The sequence below is a fragment of the Mesoplodon densirostris genome, chromosome 18, assembly GCF_025265405.1.
Source record: "Mesoplodon densirostris isolate mMesDen1 chromosome 18, mMesDen1 primary haplotype, whole genome shotgun sequence".
NCBI lineage: Eukaryota > Metazoa > Chordata > Mammalia > Artiodactyla > Ziphiidae > Mesoplodon > Mesoplodon densirostris.
In genome coordinates, this window is record NC_082678.1 from 36,843,155 (window position 1) to 36,866,092 (window position 22,938).

Below are 22,938 nucleotides of genomic sequence, written 5' to 3' on the forward strand. Positions count from 1 at the left end.
ATAGTATCTTTTATTTTATTTTTTTATAGTATCTTTTAAAAAAACCTTTTCATGTGGTTGCCAAGGTGGGTAGGGATGTAGGGATGGAGTGGGAGTTTGGGATTAGCAGATGCAAACTAGTATATATAGGATGGATGAACAACAAGGCCCTACTGTACAGCACAGGGAACTATATTCAACATCCTGTGATAAACCATAATGGAAAAGAATATGAAAAGAATGTATACATATGTGTAAGTGAATCACTTTGCTGTACACCAGAAACTAACACAACATTGTAAATCAACCATACTTCAATAAAAAATAAATTAAAAAAAACTTTTTGGAATACACAAAACTAAAATTAGAAACTAGCATACATACAAAATTTGAAAATATTACTTACCAAAGTCCATTCTATCTTTTTGGTTTCTCTGAAGCAAACCCAAAAGGAGATTAGCCAAATAAGGTGATGTTTCTCTGGGAATGCTAGGGAGAAAGGAAAAAAAACCACCTAAATGGTGAGTTTATATATTAACTACACGACTTTTGCCTTCATTACGGTAAATGAAAATGTATATGCAGTTTCACAAATACTACATTTTATACCAAGAGGACCATGGCAGACCCTCACTCCTTAAAGGAAAAAACAAACAAACAAACACTAAGCAACTGCCTTTGAAAAGCAGCATCAATTTGGGAAGATTCTTGCATCGTGCTTCTTTTTGCTGTTGTTAGCATATCTGCGAGAACATAGCACTTCACAAGCACAGACCATCTTGAGTTCTAACACAATGTCGACCTAGCACTAACAGCTGCTACAGAGTTCTCTGTTAGATGGACAGCCACCTCCAATTCCATCTGCAAAAGGGCAGAGCTTAAATAAATACAAGTGAGAAATAACACAGCTTCCTGAAATCCAATAAGAAAGGACAAGGCAATAAAAAAAAGTGAGTAATAGGAATATGTAATTCACAGAATAAAAACTACAAAAGGATGTTAAACAAATAGCAAGCCAACCTCACTAGTAAAGAGAATAAAGCAAGTTAAATGAAGAGCTAATTGGCCCTGCTTGGGAGGCACTGAGACCGCTAACAACCCCTGCTGGTAGAATGCAGGAAAGGAGCGCACCGCTTGTTCAGCAGTGCAAACAGGGCCAGCCGAGCTGGAGAGAGTGTCTCTAAGCCCAACAATTCCATTTCTAGGAGTCCATCCTAAAGAAATGCACAGATGTGTGTACACATGCATGCACACACATACACAATTTCTCCTCACTAAAGCCTGCTTGTAGTATCCAAAAAAATGAAAACAGATATCTGATTAAACAAAATACATTACATCTAACTAGGGGACTCTCTAGCTATTTTAGAGCTAGCTATTTTCTAGGGGAAAGCCTAGCTATTTTCTACTTTATGCCCATCATATTCTGTTTGCATCTCCCTCCCCTCAAAGAACACATATAACTTCTGTAGGTTTTTCTTTTAAATAAACTTAACATTTTTAAAAAGAACGAAAATGATACAGCACACAGGCACCTACGATACACTAGTAATTTTCTAATTTCCTGTTAAAATGAAAGCTCTCCTTACTGTTAATTGAAAAAAGATTCAATAACGGAAAAATGTAAAACACATAGAATTCAAAGAGATAACACTGCACTGACAAATGGTAAAACCCAGTGCAATCAAAACACATACCTAGGTATTAAGTTTCTGTTTTTCTCATAAAGCATCCTTAGGTCTTGAGGACTATTAGCCTGTTTAAAAAAAAGGGGGGGGGGGAGAAAAAGGTTTAATTTCCTAAACAACTAAGGGCAAAAATTCCAAATCATATGATCAAAGCTCACATTCTGCTATAGAACAGACTCTGAACTTGAAAGCCATGGAATGCTGAAGGAGCCATAGATGGGCACTAGGAACTTAAAAAACTTCTGAAATTGTACGTGAATTCTGCACATCTGGGCATAATAATGTACCTTTTCTGAGGTCAGATTCTCAGTGAGGCCTGAATCTTAGAAAAGAACCACTACTCTGGAGGTTACATGGCCTACCCAACAGGTGTATTTTTACTGTGTTAAGATCTGGGTGTATTTTACCTTCGAGGGATTCAAGGAAGAGAACTGAGATGACTGCTACTCTTCTGCCATAGTAACGAGCAGCACCCTCATAATAAGTGCTGCTGAATTAGTGAAGTTGTCTCTACGTCCAAACTAGGTTGGAAAATTAAGTGTTCAACCTGGCTGTGTCACCGACTTTTAAAAACCATTTTGGGCAAATAATTTCACTCTGTTCCAGTTTTCAGATTCAAAACTCCTCTTTGTAACTGGGCAGTATGAACTCAAGAGGAATCATTGTGATTATATCCTAGGAGGCCTCTTTTTGACAGGATGTTAAGGGAGAGGAAGACCTACTCAAAGTAACTTCCATAAAGCCTAAATAATTACCTCTCACCCAGCAGTGACAGGAATAGAGAGCTGGAGACAGTTGCCAGTGATCTTCCCAGACCTGCCCTAGCCCTCACGTGGATTCCAGGACCCCAAAGCCAGGCTAGGCAGGAAGCGCTGACATCACTGTTCACACCTATTTCCTACCAGGTTGTTACGCTAACCGCACCGGCTTTTATGAGCCTGGAGAACCTAACCGGCCCCAGGCCCAATCCAACTACTAGGGAAGGCAGATAAAAAAGGAAAAAACGAAAGATGTTCTGGCTCACTACAGCAGTTTTGCCTGTTAACAAAATCAAAATAAGTCACAGAGGAACCAGAAACACTGCTTTCAAAGTACAGGTGACCCTTGAACACCATGGGTTTGAACTGTGAGGGGACTTTTTTTCGATACCTACTACAGTACTACACGATCTGCAGTTGGTTGAACCCACAGATGCAGAACGGCAAGTACAAGGGGCCGACTGTAAAGTTACAGCACATTTTCCACGGCGAGGGGTCAGCACCCCTAACCCCTACATCGTTCAAGGGTCAACTGTATTCCCCATTTTATAAGTCAAAGGCAACTGCAAAATGAGAAGATCCCCAAACTGAGCACATCCAAAAAAAGTCAAGGTACCTGAAAAGGTGGTTTTCCAACGAGGCACTGATATATCACTGTCCCTATGCTCCACAGGTCGGCCTTGGCATCATAATGTTGAGACATAATAACCTCAGGAGCCTGGGGATAGAACAATTCAAGAGACATGCATTAGGTCATTTACATAATTAATATGTATGGATTAATTAGCTGGAAAAGGTCACACTCCTAACAAAACTACAAAAATAAAAACAACACACTGTGATATTGCCCTAATCAAATGATACTGCAATGAATACAGAACCACATTCTTACACTGAGGCTTACTGGTAAATCTCAGAAACAACGGTGCACGAAAAGAAGCAAGTTGCAGAAATAAACATTTCTATATAATATTATGGACACATAAACTACAGAAAGAGTATTAAAATAATAATAAAGAAAAATATACCCCAATTACAGGATAGAGGTTACTTCTGGGGTAGGAGAGTAGGAGAGTGGGAAATGGAAAAAGGAGGGCTACAGAGGGCACATGAACTGTTTCTGAAATACTTTATTTCTTTCTAAAAAAAGATCAAGGCAAACATGACAAAATGTTAACTTTGTTAAATACGGATGGTAGGTACACAAGTGTTTGCTATATTATTCCTGTCATTTGAAAACTTTTAAAATAATGGAAAATCTGTTACGCAAAATACAATAATGAAAACTATCTTGGGACTTCCCTGGCAGTCCAGTGGTTAACACTCCGCACTTCCAATGCAGGGGGCGTGAGTTCGATCCCTGGTCGGGAAACTAAGATCTCACATGTTGCTCAGAGCAGCCAAAAAAAAAAAATGTTTTTTCTCTGCTGCTTTGTCACAGCTGTTTTCCCACCCTCTCATTAGATGTTGCTTTTTAAAAATACCATCTATCAAGGTAAGCATAGCATTAAATAGGAATGTCAAATACACTTAAAAGATAGTGAAATTTTATTTTCCAGGCATAACATTTTTATTTATTGGCCCTAATAAATTTCTTATTGAGCCACCTCCCTTTAATAATCAGCCCAAGCACTCTGTCTATCCTCAAGGCTATTAGTTCAAGGCTCAACTAGTTTCACACTCAAGAAGTGCAAAATAGTATTTAATTATATTAAATTATAACATTTACTATATAAGCAGTAAGATTATGATCAAGAAAAAGTAAGTCTAATACAAAAAATTTTTTTGAACTTTGATTACTTAGTTCCCTTAACTCAAAGTGATTTTACATTAGAAGAAACCGTAATTGAACATAAAACCATTTTAAATTAAAACTGAAATAGGTACATTTATTTACTTCACAGGATTCTGAAGTTCCAGAATTAAGGTATTTCCAGGCTTAACACCTCACATTAGTTCAGAAGTTTCACAGCTTCACCCTATTAGACCTGACAGTAACCACAGGAGAGGATAAAGAGGAAAACTAAGATTTTTTTCAGCTGTTAAGTGTAACACTGATGGAAAACACTTCTACAATATAGGGATCCTGTCTAAAGAGACAACATGCAAAAGATGACTACACCCTACAGCTGAAGAGGTGCCCCAAAAGGTTTTCTTTTTAAGTATTCCTAAAATTATACATTATGTATAGCATGACCATATTTCATCAACTTTTGTTTTCAATTTAACCTAACAGGAGATTTCTACCATAATAACTAACTAATCATGTTAAAAAATAAATGCCAGTGGGCAAAGATGACAGACTTTCACAGTCCGCTATACTAAAGCGAAAGACGTCTGCATTATATCATTATCAGTAATAGAATTAACATCTGTAATATAATAATTATATATATATAATAAAATATATATTATATATATATAATAAAAACTCAGACTATATATAAAATCACATCTTACGTGGAAACAAGCATTATACTTAAATTCCAATGCTTATGCTGCTGTGCTGTAAACACACAAGGATGCAAACACTCACTCACCATGTACATTGGAGACCCACACAGCGTTGCAGCCATCATGTTACTATGTAGGTAACGAGCAAAACCAAAATCCGCTATTTCACAAAATAAAAAGGAGAAAATCAAATGATACCTTTGCTCAGTTAACGCAGATCATATGATTCTTTAAAGATACAAGAGGGTAAAAAAGAACTGTGAGAAATTAAAGCTTATTGAATAAGACTGTCCACCAAAGAAAAAAGAGCTACCTCACTTTCAACAAGTTAAGAAACAGCAGTCATCACCAACTGCACAAGTCACTGCTCTGCCAGTTTTGTAACCAAGAAGGAAGTGCCACACTTTGCAAGAGAAAATGCTAATTATAATACACGATTCATTAATACAGCTCTCATCCAATATCAATAACAGGTATAGAACTGGAGCTGTTTTTGTCCTCCAGATACCAGATGTAACCCATAAAATATCAGAGATTTCTTAAAATACTGCTAAATGATTATTTTTCCACCAATGAAGAGAAAAGCTTTAAAAAAAATCTAGCATTATAAACTACTTCAAATAATCCTGAGAGTGCTAAAACAACTTCCAAGTAAGAAGCCTGAACTAAATGATCTCTCAGATCCCTTATGTTAAAATCCAACGAGCTGTAAAGAATCAGGGTTATTAATTTGCTGCCAGCAACCGTGATACATTAGCTTCCCTGTGATAAGGAGAAGCAGGGTTTCCTGCTGGGAGTCACACTCAGAGTTCCTAGTGTGGGGTCTTTGGCCCCGTCTAGCACCTGCTGCCAATAATGTAAAGGGTTCCCATATCCAAATGTACCTCACTGAACTCAGTAAAAATTTTACAAGTGTCTCAACAAAATCCATCATTCTAACAAAGCTGAACTAAAATTATCTAAAAATACTAAGTCCCAAAAATGTTCTTCGCATGAGACAATACATAGCCAGGTACCTATTTTGATGCGAATACCACTGACAGTGGACTTCCTACGATTGGCATAGGACAGCAGGATGTTCTGGGGCTTGAGATCCCTGTGGATGATCCCCTTGCTGTGCAGGATGCGCATGGCGGCTGCGATCTGATGCAGAAAGACTCTGATGGTGTCTTCACTGAGAGTGCCTTTAGCTGGGAGAAAAGGCGCTCCATCAACATTCAAGTATCATCTGCATATCCTGAGGAGAACACTGAGGGAGTACGGAACTGGGATTCACATTTTCTCATTGTTTTTACTTTAACAATTTAAGTCTGTGAAGAGAGAGTGGATATCTCAAAATTTTTAATCAATCTGTTGTAAAGAGACCTGATTTACACTTGCATCTTCCATTTTCACTGGTGCTCCTTTTTGGCTTTCCTCTCCCATTTTTACTGGGAAGGATGAGCATAACAAGAGGTGGTCAACAAATGTGAGTCTCCTCCACAAGCCAAAAGTCAGTCCCCTTCATATCAAATACCTGGGATAAATGTCCATATTTAATTCCAACCATTACCTGAGCACAAATTAAAAACAGGTGAACTGCTTGGCTGGCGAGACTTGGGCATCCCCTCCATGTGGGCCTGCCGGGGTTGGTGGCCCTACACCTGTCTCCTCTCATCTCCCTGCTGCCAACACACCACCTCACTGCAGCATCTCTCCTAACTAACGACACCCGTAAGAAGCCACGTCTTCAGTACGATGAAGAGGTGGTAGGAATGGTCTGAGGGTAGTCACTGTTCAGCAAACAGCAGTGTTTCTATGCGCATGCTGGAGCATGTAACGGAACAGAGCTTGGTTTGGAGTCAGGCTGCCTTTGTTCAAATCCCAGCTCCTCCACTTACTGCGTGACCCTGGAAGATGACCCCTCTGTGCCCATCCTCATCTATAAAAAGCTGAAAACAGACTAACCACACGGGGCTGTTGTAACAATCAAGCAAGACAGCATATTTAATAATAGAAACTTTAGAAAAAGGCCTGGCACATAAGTACTCAAATGTGGGCAGTACACAAATATATACTTCATGACAGTGGGTCTAGAAGTCATTTCTTGAATCTACATTAGGGATTTAATATCCATGGCCCCATTTTAAAGCCTTTGTGAACATACTTCTGCCCATACAACTCTAGAATATGTCCTTTATAACCTTTCCATATGCACTTAAGATTAAGAAAGAAATAACATTAACACTCAGAACAAGTGAAATATTACTTTAAAAATCATTTTAATGACACATTAAGTAACAGTTTATGTCCTTAACATCTTCAAATAAACTAAATCCCCATGGTTTAAAAATTATCAAATTGGGCTTCCCTGGTGGTGCAGTGGTTAAGAATCCGCCTGCCAATGCAGGACACAAGGGTTCCAGCCCTGGTCCAGAAAGATCCCACATGCCATGGAGCAACTAAGCCCGTGCGCCACTACTACTGTGCCTGTGCTCTAGAGCCCGTGAGCCACAACTGCTGAGCCCGCACACCTAGAGCCCATGCTCCCAACAAGAGAAGCCACAGCAATGAGAAGCCCGTGCACCGCAACGAAGAGTAGCCCCTGCTCGCCACAACTAGAGAAAGCCCGCGTGCAGTAGCAAAGAAAAGACTCAACACAGCCAAAAATAAATAAATAAATGTATTTTGTTTTTTTAATTAGCTAATACTTCTTTCCTGTGAGGGCAGTTCTTAACCTAATCCCTTTTTTACATTCTTTGGAGTTCTTTTCCTGATGCTATTAAAAAATAAAAATCCAAATACGCTAAAACATATAAAAAGTGAAATCTTCCCTAATTCCATCCTGGAGATGAATGAACACTGTTTACCTCTGGAGTATATTCTTCGAGATCTACTTTCCTGCAGGTGGCAACACATAAATGACTGCCCATTAGTGGGAGCATCAAATCAACAACTAGAGCTTTATTTTTGTAATGTCTTACTTACATTACACTGAAACTATTAAAATGGACGGTAGGGCTTCCCTGGTGGTGCAGTGGTTAAGAATCCGTCTGCCAATGCAGGGGATACGGGTTCGAGCCCTGATCTGGGAAGATTTCACATGCCATGGAACAACTAAGCCTGTGAGCCACAACTACTGAGCCTGCCCGGTAGAGCCCGTGAGCCACAACTACTGAAGCCCACGTGCCTAGAGCCCGTGTTCCCAAAAAGAGAAGCCACCGCAATGAGAAGCCCGTGCACCACAACAAAGAGTAGCCCCCGCTCGCTGCAACCAGAGAAAGCCCACGCACAGCAACGAAGACCCAACACAGCCAAAAATTAATTAATTAATTAATTAAATGTATTATAAATAAATAAATAAAATTTTAAAAATGGATGGTACAGGGCTTCCCTGGTGGTGCAGTGGTTGAGAGTCCGTCTGCCAATGCAGGGGACACGGGTTCGTGCCCTGGTCGGGGAAGATCCCACATGCCGCGGAGCAGCTGGGCCCATGAGCCATGGCCGCTGAGCCTGCGTGTCTGGAGCCTGTGCTCCGCAACGGGAGAGGCCGCAACAGTGAGAGGCCCGCGTACCGCAAAAAAAAAAAAAAAAAAAAAAAAAGGATGGTACAGTTTCTTCCATTTCATTCATTTACATTTTCATTCTAGGGCTTAGAAAAATTTTGCTACTTTAAATGACTAAGGCTGCTTAGAACTAGTATCACTGCCCCATGACATACTATTGAATAGACTTAGAGTTTATCTGATTCAGAGTCCAAATTCCAACACTGTTCCTGTGGGGAAAAATTTATGACCTAGTTTAGGCTGCTTCTGGGCACAAACTACAGTAAAAATTCACATATTTCTATGAACACAGGATGCCTACTCTCAACACAATCCCATAAATTGAAATTCTCACGTTAAAAGCTTAACATTTTAAAGGCACAGCTATCATGAAAACTCTCAGATGAATGAACTCTTGAGCAGTTTGCCCTAGCAGGGCAGGCTCGGCTGTGGCTGCCACACTGAAGATATCTGCTAGAATTAATTTAAAGTACAACTTACCAACTACTCTACAATTTGTCTTATTTAAAACTTACAATTGATAGAATTTGTTTTCTATCAATTTGATAGAAAAGGGACTTTATTTATCAAAGCAAATAAAAGGACTAAATAGCTGTCTTGTGATTTAGTGGCATTAGACCATCCAGACCTCTGACCGCCAGATCTTCCAGACCAGTGCTCTCCAACAGAAATATAATGTGAGTCACATACGTACGTTCAAATTTTCTAGTAGCCACATTTTCAAACATGAAAAGAAACTGGTGGAATAACATATACTTAATCTAATACTTCCAAAATATTATCAATTCAACCTATAATATAAAAAACTTAAGATATAATCATTCTTTTTTCCTATGAAGTGTTCAAAATCCAACGTGTGTTTTATATCACAGCACATCTCAATTCAGACTAGCCGCATTTCAAGAGCTCAACAGTCCCATGTGGTCCATGGTACCACACTGAAGAGTGCAGCTCTAGACAATTCCTTAAGGACTAAATTTAGTTTACATGTCTCTTCAATTGGCAGATAGAGACCAGGGAGAGGTTAAATAATGACCAAAATCGCATAGTGATCAAGTTATATGAACAACAGAACTACTGAAACCAGCCTGCCTGCCTGACTGCATGCAGCATTCTGGTAAGCTCTTAACTCTTGGGTCTCCTGTTCTAACACTATTGCTCTGGAATATCCAATGCAGAGTTCAACATCACAGACAAAAGTGCTGTCGAAGCTAACAAATCTGCTACAGCAGCATCAGCACCTATGTCAGTCCAACAGGACTTCTGTGAAAGAAGGAAACTGATATTCCAGTGAGGGCTCTAAATGGCTGAGGTGCCCCTCAACCTGACCCCAGGGAAAGGTGCTTTCATCAGGATCACTAAGCTGTCAAGGGGTTCAAGATTCAGGGGTGGACCAGAAGGTAAAGGCAAGGTGTCTTCTAGCTCCAACTTCTCTCCCCCAGCAGTGAAGAAAGTGCCTGTCTCTGCACTGTATCCACTAGGAAATGACATTTTGAAAAATCTTTTCATCAAACCAAGAATTTCTTAAAAAAGAATCTCAGGGAAATACAAAGACAAAAACACACATGGACTAAACTCCTGAGTTCAGGATAATGGCTGTCTCTAAGCGGGAGGGACCAGAGTAGGATCACAGAAGGGCCTACAGGAGCTTCAGCTGTATTTATAAGGAGTAATCCTTGTGTTCTTTACATTATTTCTACATGGCTTTCCAAATCTCAGCAATATTTTATATTTTAAAGATTTTTTAAATCTCATTTTTAATTGCACTCCTCGTTTACTTGAACGTTTAAAATATGTTATTTCTCTTCTGTAAACTATCCATACCCTTTGTGGTGTATTTACTGACATCTTAGTGTTTTTACCATCAACTGCCATGGCCTGTTTCTAGGCTGAGTGACGAACCTCTCTGTCTTTTTGCCTACTCCCCGTGTATCTTTAAGGGGAGAGAAAGTAGGTGGTGGCCTCATCTAACATCGTTTTAAAAAGCACTTTTGAGGGACACAATTTGATTTGAGCGCTTACTGTCCTACATGAATACACTTTAGGTACTAGCAACATCTAGTACTAAAATCTTACCTCTGGGCCACAAAATAATTTCAAGGTTACACTTAATCCCTTATAACATTTTAAAAAATTTACGAGCAACATTCACATTAATAAACATATTCTTGGATACATTCTTCCATTATGGTTTGCTTTGTTTTGTTTTGTTTCTGTGAAGTAAATGAAATGGACTGAAGGTTCACTGACAGCAGACCACTAGCGTCTTTTGAAGAGAAATTCTGTTGGTTTTTCTCTTTTGGGGAGAGGCCCTACCTCTCAAACTGTCCGAGAGAGGCACACATAAACAAGTACTTATACACAAGCAAAGTTTAGGAGCAAAACCACAACAAACGACAGTCAGTCAGCAAAGTGACCACAATTACACATACACAAATATTTATTGAATGTTTCTATACAAGTACAGAAAACAGGGGTAGCATATTTCAGAAGTAAATGAAGACTAAACAGACTACATTACTACACTGAACACTGACAAAGTAAAAAAATTACCTTGCAAATAATCTGCCAGGTCTCCACCATTGCAATACTGATAATATAAAAGAAAAAGTAATTAAAATAAGACACTGCTTCAAGCTTAATTCAATTCATTATCAGTTAACTTTAATTAAAAATACATTTGTATATAATATAAATCTAGTCTCACAAAAATTATACGAATTATAGAATCAACATTTTAAAATTTTATATTCCTTATAAAATAGAATCTAAATCACTGAATCAACTTTATTAATCCAAATTTTCAAATAACCTACCATCAATTTTAAAGTACATATTAATCAAAAGAAATGTGAAATAAATTAAACAGAAACCTGTATACTACCTACCTCCATCACCAGAAAGACAGAGTTGGGTAATTCCTGAAAGTAAACATATTAAATATGGTTTAGATTAGAGAAAAAATTAAGCACAAATTTAAAAAATAATGACAGTTAATAAAAGTAGTACATGTGTCCATTTTAAACAAGTAAAATGAAATCACAAAATACATTCGTAAGTGAAATTTAAAATCCCCAAAACAATGACATAGCACCTCAGCTTCAATGACACTAATGTAGTCATCAAAAAGTTCAATTCTATTCATGGAAAGAACTAAAGAAAGATTCATCTTTTGGAAGAAAGATTCATCTTTTGGTTATGGTTATGGTAAATTTACCACTTGTGGAAAAAAGGAAGGATTCTCTGGTCCTCAAGGAAGCACTTCCACTTTGAAAAGTTTACGATTTGGAGCAATGACTTGATAAATCCTCCCTAGCAACACTAAATGCACAATCTGAGTTCTGGAATACATGATCCAGGATGCTTAGTTCTTTGTTTTTCTGGTTTTCCTGTATATTTGAAGGCAATCACATTACTTGGGAATTGCTGGCAAAGGGAAGACATTTTATCACATGAGAAATCATTAAACATAACTTTCAACAAAATTTTCTTCTTCTCAAGTATAAAATACAAAAATCTAATCTCAAACCAGTGTTGTTTAATCATGTAAGAGCGCCATACCCTAGCTACTGCAGAGGAAAGAGAGCGAGGAACTCCTAAAGGGAAGCTAAGGAGACACAAATAACTTATGTTCCTTCAATATGACAAAGACACATTCCCGTCTTGGTTTTCACAATTTGGGGGGTACACATAACCACTTAGTTTCCCCAAGCATTCACTCACTCATTCAATAAATAATAAATAAGACAGAAATACTTTAACATCTTTGACTTCTCGGGCAGACCTTCTTTTGCCCACCTTTGAAGCAATGAAAATCTCCACAGATTCAATCATTCTCTCCAACACCCCCCTTGCGTAAAGGCCCGTCCTTTACATGAAGCACCAGCGTAACTGCAGCAGGAGGAGCTGCAAGAGGCAGGAAGAGTCAGCAAAGGAACCAAGCAAGCCATCTATAGACAAATCAAAGCTGAAACGGTACTGGAGCCCAGGGAAGAACTAAGAAATGCTTGTAGGGTCAGAAGGGCTGAGAAGTGAGGCCAACACACCTGTGAGCCAGACCACACCACGGGTTTTCCAAAGCTGAATATGTATTTATCCTCCCTTCTAATATTAAGACATCCACATCCTCAACTACTCCCCAGAACTCCCACCAACAAAACTAAACATAATGAATTTCATTTTATCATTTCCCTACTCAAAGTCCTTATTAACTTGATAAAAAAAAAACCCTATTCTCTAAAAAGAAAGGGAAAAAAAGGATATCATTATGAACAACTCAATGCCAGTACGCCAAAATTTGCATGAAATGAATACACTGAAAAACAATTTGAGGGAAAATGCAACTTACTAAAACTGACAAGAAGTAGAAAATTTGAAAAGGTATGTATCTGTTAAAGAAACTGAATTATAATTTAAAACCTTTCCACAAAGAAATTCTCCTTAAGTTTCAGTACAGTCCCAATCAAAATCGAAGGTTTTGTGCATGTGTGGAAACTGATAAGTTGATTCCAAAATGTATGTGGAAATGCAAAAGGACAAGAATAACTAAATATCATGCAGAAAAAGAAAAATAAAAGTTGGAGGATTTATACTACTAGATATCAAGTATGATACTAGATATCATAAACCTATACTGAAGGGCTTCCCTGGTGGGAGGGTCCGCCTGCCGATGCAGGGGACACAGGTTCGTGCCCCGGTCCGGGAGGATCCCACGTGCCGCAGAGCGGCTGGGCCCGTGAGCCATGGCCGCTGGGCCTGCGCGTCCGGAGCCTGTGCTCCGCAACGGGAGAGGCCGCAGTGGTGAGAGGCCCGCGTACTGAAAAAAAAAAAAAAAAAAAAAAACTATACTGAAAAAGACAGTGAGGTAAAGGCTAAGGGGACAGAAACGAGTCTAGAAACAGGCCCCCACATGTGAGCTCGCAATGCAGAGGTGACAGTACAGAAGGGAAGGATGTCAGTTCAGCAACAGATCAACTGGCTCCCCTTTGTAAAAATAAATGAATTGTGACCCCTACCTCACGCCACATACAAAATCATTTCCAGGTAGATTATAGAGCTTAATGTGTCAGATAAAACAATAAAGACTCTGAGGGAAAAACAAAGAACATCCTCATGACCCTAGGGTAGGCAAAGTTTTCTTAAATATGACACAAAAGCACTAAATAAAAAAAGAAAAAGAAAAGCACTAAATACAAAAGGAAGAAACAATACACTGGACTACATTAAAATTAAGAATTTCTACTCACCAAAACAAACGATTAAGATAGCAAAAAGGCAAGTCAGAGTGGATAAGTCATTCACAACACCCATATCTGTCAAACGACTCATATCCACAATATATAAAGAACTCTAACAAATTAATAACAAAAAGACAACCCAATAGAAAAACAAGCTTCTATAGGAATTTCAAAAAGATATTTAAATGACTAATAAACTTACAAAAGGTACTCAAATCAGGAATCATCAGGAAAATGCTAATAATCACAATCATAATAAGACACCTCATCACCTGAATGGCTAACACTGCTGAGTGCTGGCAAGGATGTGGTGTGACAAACTGACAAAATGTGGTGGGAGTGTAAGCCAATACGCTGGCAGTATAAGCTAGGCCTATGCATAGCTTATGATCCAGAAATTCCTCTTCAATAATGAAGCCTCCGTAAAATCCCAAAAAGACAGGCTTCCAAGAGCTTCCAGGATGGTGAACATGATGAAATCTGGTGAGAGTGGCCCACTCAGGGTGGATACCTTGCCCTAAGCATCTCTTCCATCTGGCTGTTCCTGTGTTACATCCTTTTATAACAAACCAGTAATCTGGTAAGTTTTCTCTGAGTTTCGTGAGCCACTCTAGCAAATTAGTGGAGCCCAAGGAAGGGGCAGGGAGCAGACCAGAGGGCTGGGAAAACCACTTCAACACTAACGACAAAGAGCTGCCAACTCTGATTCCCTCTTCTTCACCTCCTACAGTACCCAAGTCCTATCAACCTGGCCTCCTAGACATTCCATCAATCTGTCCAGGCCTCCCCGTTTCCACGGTGCCTTCACCCACCCAAACACCTGCAGCATGGTGGCCCCATATCCACCCGTGCCCACTCTCCACAGAGTAGCCAGTGTTTTACACGCTTTAAGAAACTCGTATGCCTATTAATTTATAATGGAGAATATGTCTTTCTCTAACCATAATGATTAGGTCTAATACTCTCTCTATATATATACTCCCTAACTGGCATGAAAATACCTGGAATGCTAATTCATAATCAGAAGATTGCCCAAGGATTACAGAAAGAAAGAAAGCAAAAGTAGGTTTTCCCCTTTCCCCAAAAGAAGAAAATTGCTTTTTTTGTTGATTATAAAAAAAAGTATGTGCTTATTGCAAAAACTTAAGATACATAAAATCTGAAGGAAGAAAGTTAAAAAATCACCTTAATCTCACCATCTGAAAGAAGCGCTATTAATATCTTAGTGATCTTGCTTTCATGCATCTATAATACTTGTACACATATTCACACCCAAAGGAAGCATGTACATGCTAGGTTTTAAAAATTTTAATATAATTCATTTCTACCTTTTTGCTTAATTATCTTCACCTCTCCAAGTAGCCAATGTTTACATCTGGTATGTATCCTTCCATATCTTTCTCCTACTCATACGGTCATAAGTTAAACATACACATACTTTACTTTGAAAAAAATGGGATATCAGATACAGATGTCTGAACCTTGCTTTCCGCACTCAATAATACACCAAAGACATCCCTCCAGGTCAGCTACATACAGACAACTCTTTTTCATAAGTGTGCTATATGTCATAGTGTGACTATATCACCATTTTTTAAGCTATTCCCTTGCTAAGGAACATCACTTGTTTCTAGTTTGGGCCATTATAAGCAAAGCTATATTGGTTCTTGGACATACATCCTAATTCTCAAGCTTTTATGGCTCTGGGATAGATGCCCAGGAATCTGGGTTGCTTCATAAAAGGGTGTGTATTTCTAACGATGACAGATATTTCTCCTCATTGAAAGATTTCTTAACTACCTATTATATACAAGACACTATTCCAGGTCCTGAGGATACAGCAGAAAGCCAACAGAGTTAAATGCCCTGTTCTCCCCAGTCTTCAATTCTAAGAAGGGAGGGTCAGGAGCAAGACCACAAACGGAAGAAATACGTATGCAGAGCACATTAGAGGTGATAGGTGCTTGGGAGGAGGGGAGACCGTGCTGGGGAGGGACTGCAGTTTTATTTAGGTGGCTAAAGAAAGCATCCCTGAAAGCACAGCGCTTGAAGAAGGACCTAAAGGAGGCTGGGGCATGCCTGTGCAGGCTACAGACACGGAGACCGTCCTGTGCACACAGTCTCCCTGTAGGGGACACGGCGCTCCAGGAACCACAAGGAAGCCCGAGCGGACGGAACACAAGCAGGGAAGCACAGAGCCAGGGGCAACGGGGTTGGGCTTTCACTCACAGGAAGGGGGTCCGCACAGAGGAGGGACACGCCCTACCTGCACTACGGGGGTAGGGCTCTGACCACAGTGTTGGTACTATTCTTCAGGGCATGGGGGCAAGGTGTCGCCAGACAGCATCCCCAAAACATTCTAGCGGTTCACATTTGTGCCAGTGATACAGGAGAACAGCTTACACCTCCCCCCAGTCCACCAGTAAGAATTACTGCACTTTTTAATTTTGCCCACCGGAAGGCTGAGAAGTGACATCTGTTACCTTAATTTACATTTCCCTACTTGTTCATGAATATCATCCATTTCTTAGCCATTTTTATTCTTCTTATGAGAACCAACAATTTGTATCCTTTGCTCACTTCCTCTTTGGGTTGTCTTTTCCTTAATTTGTGAGAAGGTTTATGCATTTTAGGTGTCAGCCCCATCACCTTTCGGGTTGTACATATTTTCTCAAACTGCCATTTGTCAACTGCATGTTTTTGCATTTTATTGTGGTAAAGATTTAAGTGTACAGTCAAAGACTTGTGACACATGTATACACCCATGTGACTACCCTTCCAGTCAAAATACAGAACATTTCCATCAGCCCAGAAAGTTCCCACATACCCCTTTTCTGTCCATCCCTGATACCAAGTAGCAACCTCTGATCTGCTTTCCCCGATTTCTATCACCCTAGCTGAGTGCCGTCTCCTCTTGAAACTCACAAAAACAGAATCACACAGTAGCTGTATATAGCTGGCTTCTTTTTCTCAACATAATGTTTGAGATTCATATGTTATGGCAAGTATCAAGTTTGTTCCTTTTTATGGCTGTCAATTTGTTCACAATATTATTTGCTACGAAATAATTTTTAAAAAATTTTGTATGTCCCTACCACTTGTATGGCTTCTGAGTTTATCTTGATTTAAAATACCTTTCTAGCTCTTAGATTACATATTTAAGCCTTTAATTTGTCTAAAAGTTATTTTGGAAAATGATAAAAATAGACATCCATCTTTATTTTGTCTCAGATGTCTCAGTTTGCCAGCACCATCTATGAAATGCATCTTTTTCTCACTATACTAAAAATTACCAAGAGGTGGATGTTTATCCAGATCACTGACATTCATGCAGGGAAGTATTCCCAACTGACAATATTTATCTCATGCCCAGAATGCTCAAAGATATGTATCTTCTGAAAAACAGACATGATATCACCCTCCAAATGGCTCTGCACTGTCCTCAGACTAGAGGTCCACCCCACGTGGCCCCTCCACCCTCTCCTGCATCACTCAGCACTACTCCTCCCTCCCGCCTGCACTCCCACCACATCCCTTCTTCCAGGTCCCTCCTGTCCGCTTCTCCCAGAGGCCGCATCTGCATGGGAAGAAGACCTGTTCTCCCCAACCCCACTAGAGCCCGGTCTCCTCCCACTTGATTATAGATTCACATATCTATTTAGAAAACTCTAAAATAAATATAACAAACAGTGGTTATCTCTGGGAAGTGCCATGTCTTTTCCAATTTATTTGTGTTGACAATGTTGGAATATTTTAACTGTGGGCATATATTACTTTTGTAATTAGGGAAAATGTGTTTCTTTTTAAGTGTCATCCAAACTGACAAACAATGTCAAAAGTTCTCAATTCATCAAAGTGCACACAAACTTGAGGTGGACTGCCACAAGATGGCCAGTGAGAATGGTGCAAACACCCTGTACCCCTTGATGAACAGTCGGAATCCAGGAAGCAAATCCAAACTCTGTTTACTTGACAGCCAAATGCTCAAGACTAGATTCATTTGACTAACAGTTCTTAAGTTTGCTTTTACAAATTAGTTCCAGGAGTACACAATGCACAAAACAGTAAACATTCTCATGCAGTCACCTTGACATTCCCAACTGTTCCATAGTTCTGGTTTCTGAGTATATGTTCTCCCTGATGCCATCTCATTCTGCAGCCAAAACCAGTACTTTAAATATTTCTCATTCTGATAGAAAAAATCCAACTACACTCTCTACCCTGAAAGCAAGACCTACTCTGAAATTGACAGGGTTTTCTGCACTTCTCAAAAGATGGGAAATTAAGAGTTAATATTATTTAAGTTTTTGTACGAGGCGCTGACTTGTACCACTTGGTGCCCTCTAGCTACAGAGACCAAGACAACTACACAAACAGCTCTGAGGAGAACTGACATTTCAATAGGGACTGTGACATCAGATCAGTTTTACTTTAAACTTTTTTCCCCTTTCTTTCTAGGCTGCTTTGAAATTTCTCAAATGAAGGAATAAATTACACCTATTTAAATAGGTAATAAAATATACCCACAGCACGCACATATTCTGTGCGTGGAGTTTAAACTGCAATATTTTTGGAGAACAATCACACACTGCCATCAAAAACTTTAAAACTGTTCATGCTATTTGTCCTAGTAATTCCAATTCTAGAAATTCAACTTACAAGAAATAATTGGGTATCTTCAGAAGGTATGTATTCTCCTCGTAGCATTTTTTTTTACAATGGGAAAAACCTTAACATCTTATAATATGGGTTTAGTTAAATAAATACTCTGTGGTATGATATGACATGAAAAACGACTATATATATTTTTAAAAGGACATACAGAGAGCAGTCCACTAAAATTAAGCACACTAAGAGCAAGGACTTCCTTCTACTCACAGCTTTGCTCCTTTGTTCCTTGCACTTACAAACGCCTGGCCACCGTAGCCCCTCAACAGTATCAGACCCCTGGGGCTCTCAGTGGGTGCATACCACTGGCCAAGTGTGATTCCAGTATTCAGGGATTTATAAAACACAATATGGTCCCTAAATATAAGGCAACTACGTGCTCCGGTGCTCCACCCAAAAAACAGGAATTTTCTCCAAAGTTGGCCTTTTTAAAAGGATTTCCAGGGCTTCCCTGGTGGCACAGTGGTTAAGAATCCGCCTGCCAATGCAGGGGACACGGGTTCCAGCCCTGGTCTGGGAAGATCCCACACGCCGCGGAGCAACTAAGCCCGTGTGCCCCAACTACTGAGCCTGCGCTCTAGAACCCGCGAGCCACAACTACTGAGCCCGTGTGCCATAACCTCTGACGCCTGCGCGCCTAGAGCCCGTGCTCCGCAACAAGAGCAGCCACCGCAATGAGAAGCCTGCGTACTGCAACAAAGAGTAGCCCCGCTCGCCGCAACTAGAGAAAGCCCATGTGCAGCAACGAAGACCCAACGCAGCCATAAATAAATAAATAAATAAATAAATAAGAATTAAAAAAAAAAAAAACTCACTTAAAATAAGCAAAACGTTAAAAAAAAAAAAAAAAAAAAAGGATTTCCAAGGGTAATTTTGACTATATAGAAATGCTGCCTTAGAAGGTAACTTCTGAGGACTTCCCTGGTGGCGCAGTGGTTAGGAATCCGCCTGCCAGTGCAGGGGGACACGGGTTTGAGCCCTGGTCCGGGAAGATCCCACATGCCGCGGAGCAACTGAGCCCGCGAGCTACAACTACTGAGCCTGTGAGCCACAACTACTGAAGCCCGTGCACCTAGAGCCCGTGCTCCACAACAAGAGAAGCCACTGCAATGAGAAGCCCGCGCACCACGATGGAGAGTAGCCCCTGCTCGCCGCAACTAGAGAAAACACGAGCACAGCAACGGAGACACAACACAGCCACAAATAAAAATAAATAAAATCAATAAACTTATTAAAAGGAAAAAAAAAATAAAGTAACTTCAGAACCCAGCCTTCCCACCTCCACATACAATGCAACTCTACTGTATGCCATGGCGATAATCCCAGACAAATCTAGATGAACATGCATAGTTTCTTTGTTTTTATTCCACGTACTGTCTAATATCTCCACCATTAGCAAATGTTGCTTTTGCAATAAGCAAAAAGCTCTACCTGATTTTTTTAATAGCTCAAAATAGTCCTTTCTACATTTATCACAGAGATGCTAGATCTGGACTTGACCTAAGACAACACTACTCCTATAGTATATTATCATCTGTCAGTAAGTTTACTCATGCAGCCCGTTATTTATTTTATCCTTCTGCCCTATACTATTGTAAACAAATTCTTAATAAACACACAGCTCAAGCTATATATCTTTTCAACAAGAATAAGGCAATTTTCTATTTCTGTTAAGATTTCACTTACATTTGTATGAAATAGAAAAAAAAGTTAAGTTCTTTATTAACATACAAATATTTCTTTAAAAATCCAGAATAAGGTACCTGAACATCATAGAGTGCTACAATGTTTTCATGCTGAAGTTCCTGTTAAGAAAATCGAGAATTCAAAATATTTCTATTTATTCTAGTAATTATAATATTTCAATACACAAATAACATTAATTTAAGTATACACACACATATACATCCATTTATACTACTTGTAGTATACCATACTTCTGTTACTAGATTAGAACAATTCAGTCTACTGAAGAATAAAAACAAATGTGCCTGATCAAACTTTACTTGGGGCCTAAATATTTTTTTACTGTCCTAATTTTTTAGACTCTTAACAAGGTGAGTAGTACTCTCATTTACAAAATAAAGGTAAGAGTTAGTATGACCACATACTTTCTGCTAGTCTTTCAGATTTAATATACAATTTCTAACAAAAAAGGCATAAAATTCCAAACTGCTTTTAAAAAGCACGATTTGCCTAAAAGAAAACGAAGTGTAATTTAGCAAGCTATAATTCTTACCAAAGAGCTGTCCAGAGAATAGTAGTTCTGATGAATGTTAGATGAAGGTTCCATGTTTATATTACTTTGGGAAACACTGGGTTAAACACACCTAAATTGGTCTCTTCATTGCATAATTTTTTTCGACTTTCTTTAATGAGTCAAGTGCTTTGTCACTCTCCAAGAAGTATTTAGTAAACAGGATTTTCCACACTTATTTGACCACGGACTCTTTTTTTCCCTCAAAGCATCCCACTTGGATAACAGTGCTTGTGAGTGATCTAAAAAGACCACTTTAAATAAATAAATAAATAGATAGATAGATAAATAAAAATAAAAAGACAACTTCCAAGGAAAGTAACTTTGTTCAATTTATAAGGAAGAAAGATTCCAACTGCCCTCATTTCTCCAAAAAAAAAAAAAATTAACTATAACATGAAAGGAATCTGCAGAAGAGATAAATAATGTGTAAGAGGGACCTGCCTCTTCTCAAACAATAAGGCAATAACTAAGGGAAAGAAATGATGAGAAGCTAAAAGCAGTTTTCATCTAATCCCTCTAAGCACTGGCCAAGAGCCACAAACATCTATTCTTAAAAATAGCTTCCCAGTACTCAATGTTTCAAAAAATGAGAGCAACAGGTGAATATTCTCAAACTTGGGGCCAACTACCAAAATTGCAAAGGATGTCATCACGTGTCCATTTAAGTTTTAACCTAGTACGAAATATCACATAAAGAAACATACCTTTAAGATTTTAATTTCCTTCCCAAGCAGTATTTGTGATTTTGACAAGTTCTTTTTATTAATACTTTTAATAGCTACCTCCCAATCAGTTTTCTGGAAAGAAAAAACACTGTTACTCCTGCAAATTATTCCACAGAAACAATGCAACAGCAAAAAAAAAAAAAAAAAAAAACTAAACATAAAGATGTTTTTAGCAAACTCATGTAACAGCACTGAGAAGAAAAACAGAAAAGAACCCGAATCTCTAACAGGAAAATGATTTTATAAATTAAAGGTGTAGCAAGCTAATGTCCTACAAGATAGCCAGTAAAAATAAATAAATATGAAGACCATGTAGTAACAAGCATTAAGTGAAAAAAGGACCCAGTTTAGTTACAACTATTTAAAAGTTATGGAGGATAACCTGGGAGGTGGTAGTTAACTGAAAACAGGATTTGACAGCTAGGTAGGATTAAACGTGTTTTCGCTATTTTTTTTCCCTTGAGTTTTAAGTTACTCTCATGATAAAGTCAGTAGTATTTATTACTTTATCGGCTAAGCAACCAGGCCATCCCTTTGGACCTGCCCCTTGCCCCAAGCCTTCTAGGATTATTTCCACTCCCGAGGTGCCTTTCCAAATTCTTTAGATCCTAAAACCTGCTGGGAGCCTGTTTGCGAAACAGCAAAAGCTTAAAAAAAAAAAAAAAAAAAAAAGCTAAGCCCGCTTTCGGGTCGATTTAGGTCTCCCCGCGCCCCGCCCAGCCCCTGGGACTGAGGCCGGTGGGGCCGTCGCGGCCCCGCGCGGGGAAAGGCGACACCGAGTCGGGGAAGCCCCGGGCTCGCAGACCGCCGGCCGGTTTTCCGCTGGGTCTGCAATTATCGGCCACCGGGGAGGGTCCGTGCGCTGCCGGCCCGGCCCCGCCGCCGCCCCCTCGCACCCGCCGAGGCCACGCCTCAGGCGCCGCCGCCCGCCCGGCCCGGCCGGCGGGGCTCACCTGGCGGTGCCGCCCCCGGAAGACCACGGCGAAGGCCCCGTGTCCCACGAGGTCCCGCTTGCTGTATTCGAAGTCGCCCACCACCTCCATGGCCGCGCCCCGGGGTCGGCGCGGGCGGGCGGGCGGCTATCAGCACCGCGGGCCCGCCGGCCCCGAGCGTGCCCGCCGGCCGCCGAGCTGGGGCAGCCGAGGCCCCGGGCCCGAGCCGGCGCTCATGCCGAGAGGCCGAGCGGAAACGGGGAGGCGCCGCGCAGGGCCGGGGTCAGCGAGGCCTGGCCCGGCCCCGGCCGCTCCTCATGCCGGCCGCCGCCGGCCGCGGGCTCCCTGGCAAAGCGGGCCCCCTGGCGAAGCGGGCCCCCTGGCGAAGCGGGCTCCCTGGCGAAGCGGGCTCGGCGCTGCCGGGCAGGGGCGCCGCCGCCTCCGTCACTGGGCGCCCCCGGGGCCGCGCGCCCGCCCGGGAGAGGTGCGGGCTCCGGCGCCCCTCATCCCCGTCCGTCGGCGCCTCGGTCTCCCCGCGGGCACTGCTCAGCGACGGCCGCCGCCCTTCTCCAGCCCAGCCCAATACCCTACCGCCCTGCCCCGCAGCGGGTCCACACGCGCGCGTCGGCCGCTCCGCACCGACTGCCGGCCCTCCGCGACGTCAGCGCATCTTCTTTGACGCAGCGCTCGGC

General features: G+C 40.6%; 1 protein-coding gene across 2 annotated transcripts in view; it reads right to left on the reverse strand.

Moving 5' to 3' along the window:
- ULK2 (unc-51 like autophagy activating kinase 2) overlaps positions 1-22,938 on the reverse strand; it is a 70,236-nt gene extending 47,298 nt beyond the window's left edge. Inside the window, exons 1-10 of one of the 2 annotated variants that reach the window (XM_060080978.1) lie at positions 22,268-22,938; positions 21,294-21,386; positions 20,093-20,134; positions 11,313-11,345; positions 10,978-11,014; positions 5,896-6,069; positions 4,966-5,039; positions 3,042-3,143; positions 1,677-1,735; positions 386-468 (exon numbers count right to left, since the gene is read on the reverse strand). In XM_060080978.1, the coding sequence (XP_059936961.1) occupies positions 386-468; positions 1,677-1,735; positions 3,042-3,143; positions 4,966-5,039; positions 5,896-6,069; positions 10,978-11,014; positions 11,313-11,345; positions 20,093-20,134; positions 21,294-21,386; positions 22,268-22,357 (787 nt within the window). In that variant the 5' untranslated portion in view covers positions 22,358-22,938. The remainder of the gene's footprint in view (positions 1-385; positions 469-1,676; positions 1,736-3,041; positions 3,144-4,965; positions 5,040-5,895; positions 6,070-10,977; positions 11,015-11,312; positions 11,346-20,092; positions 20,135-21,293; positions 21,387-22,267) is intronic. The other variant, XM_060080979.1, reaches the window with a different exon arrangement.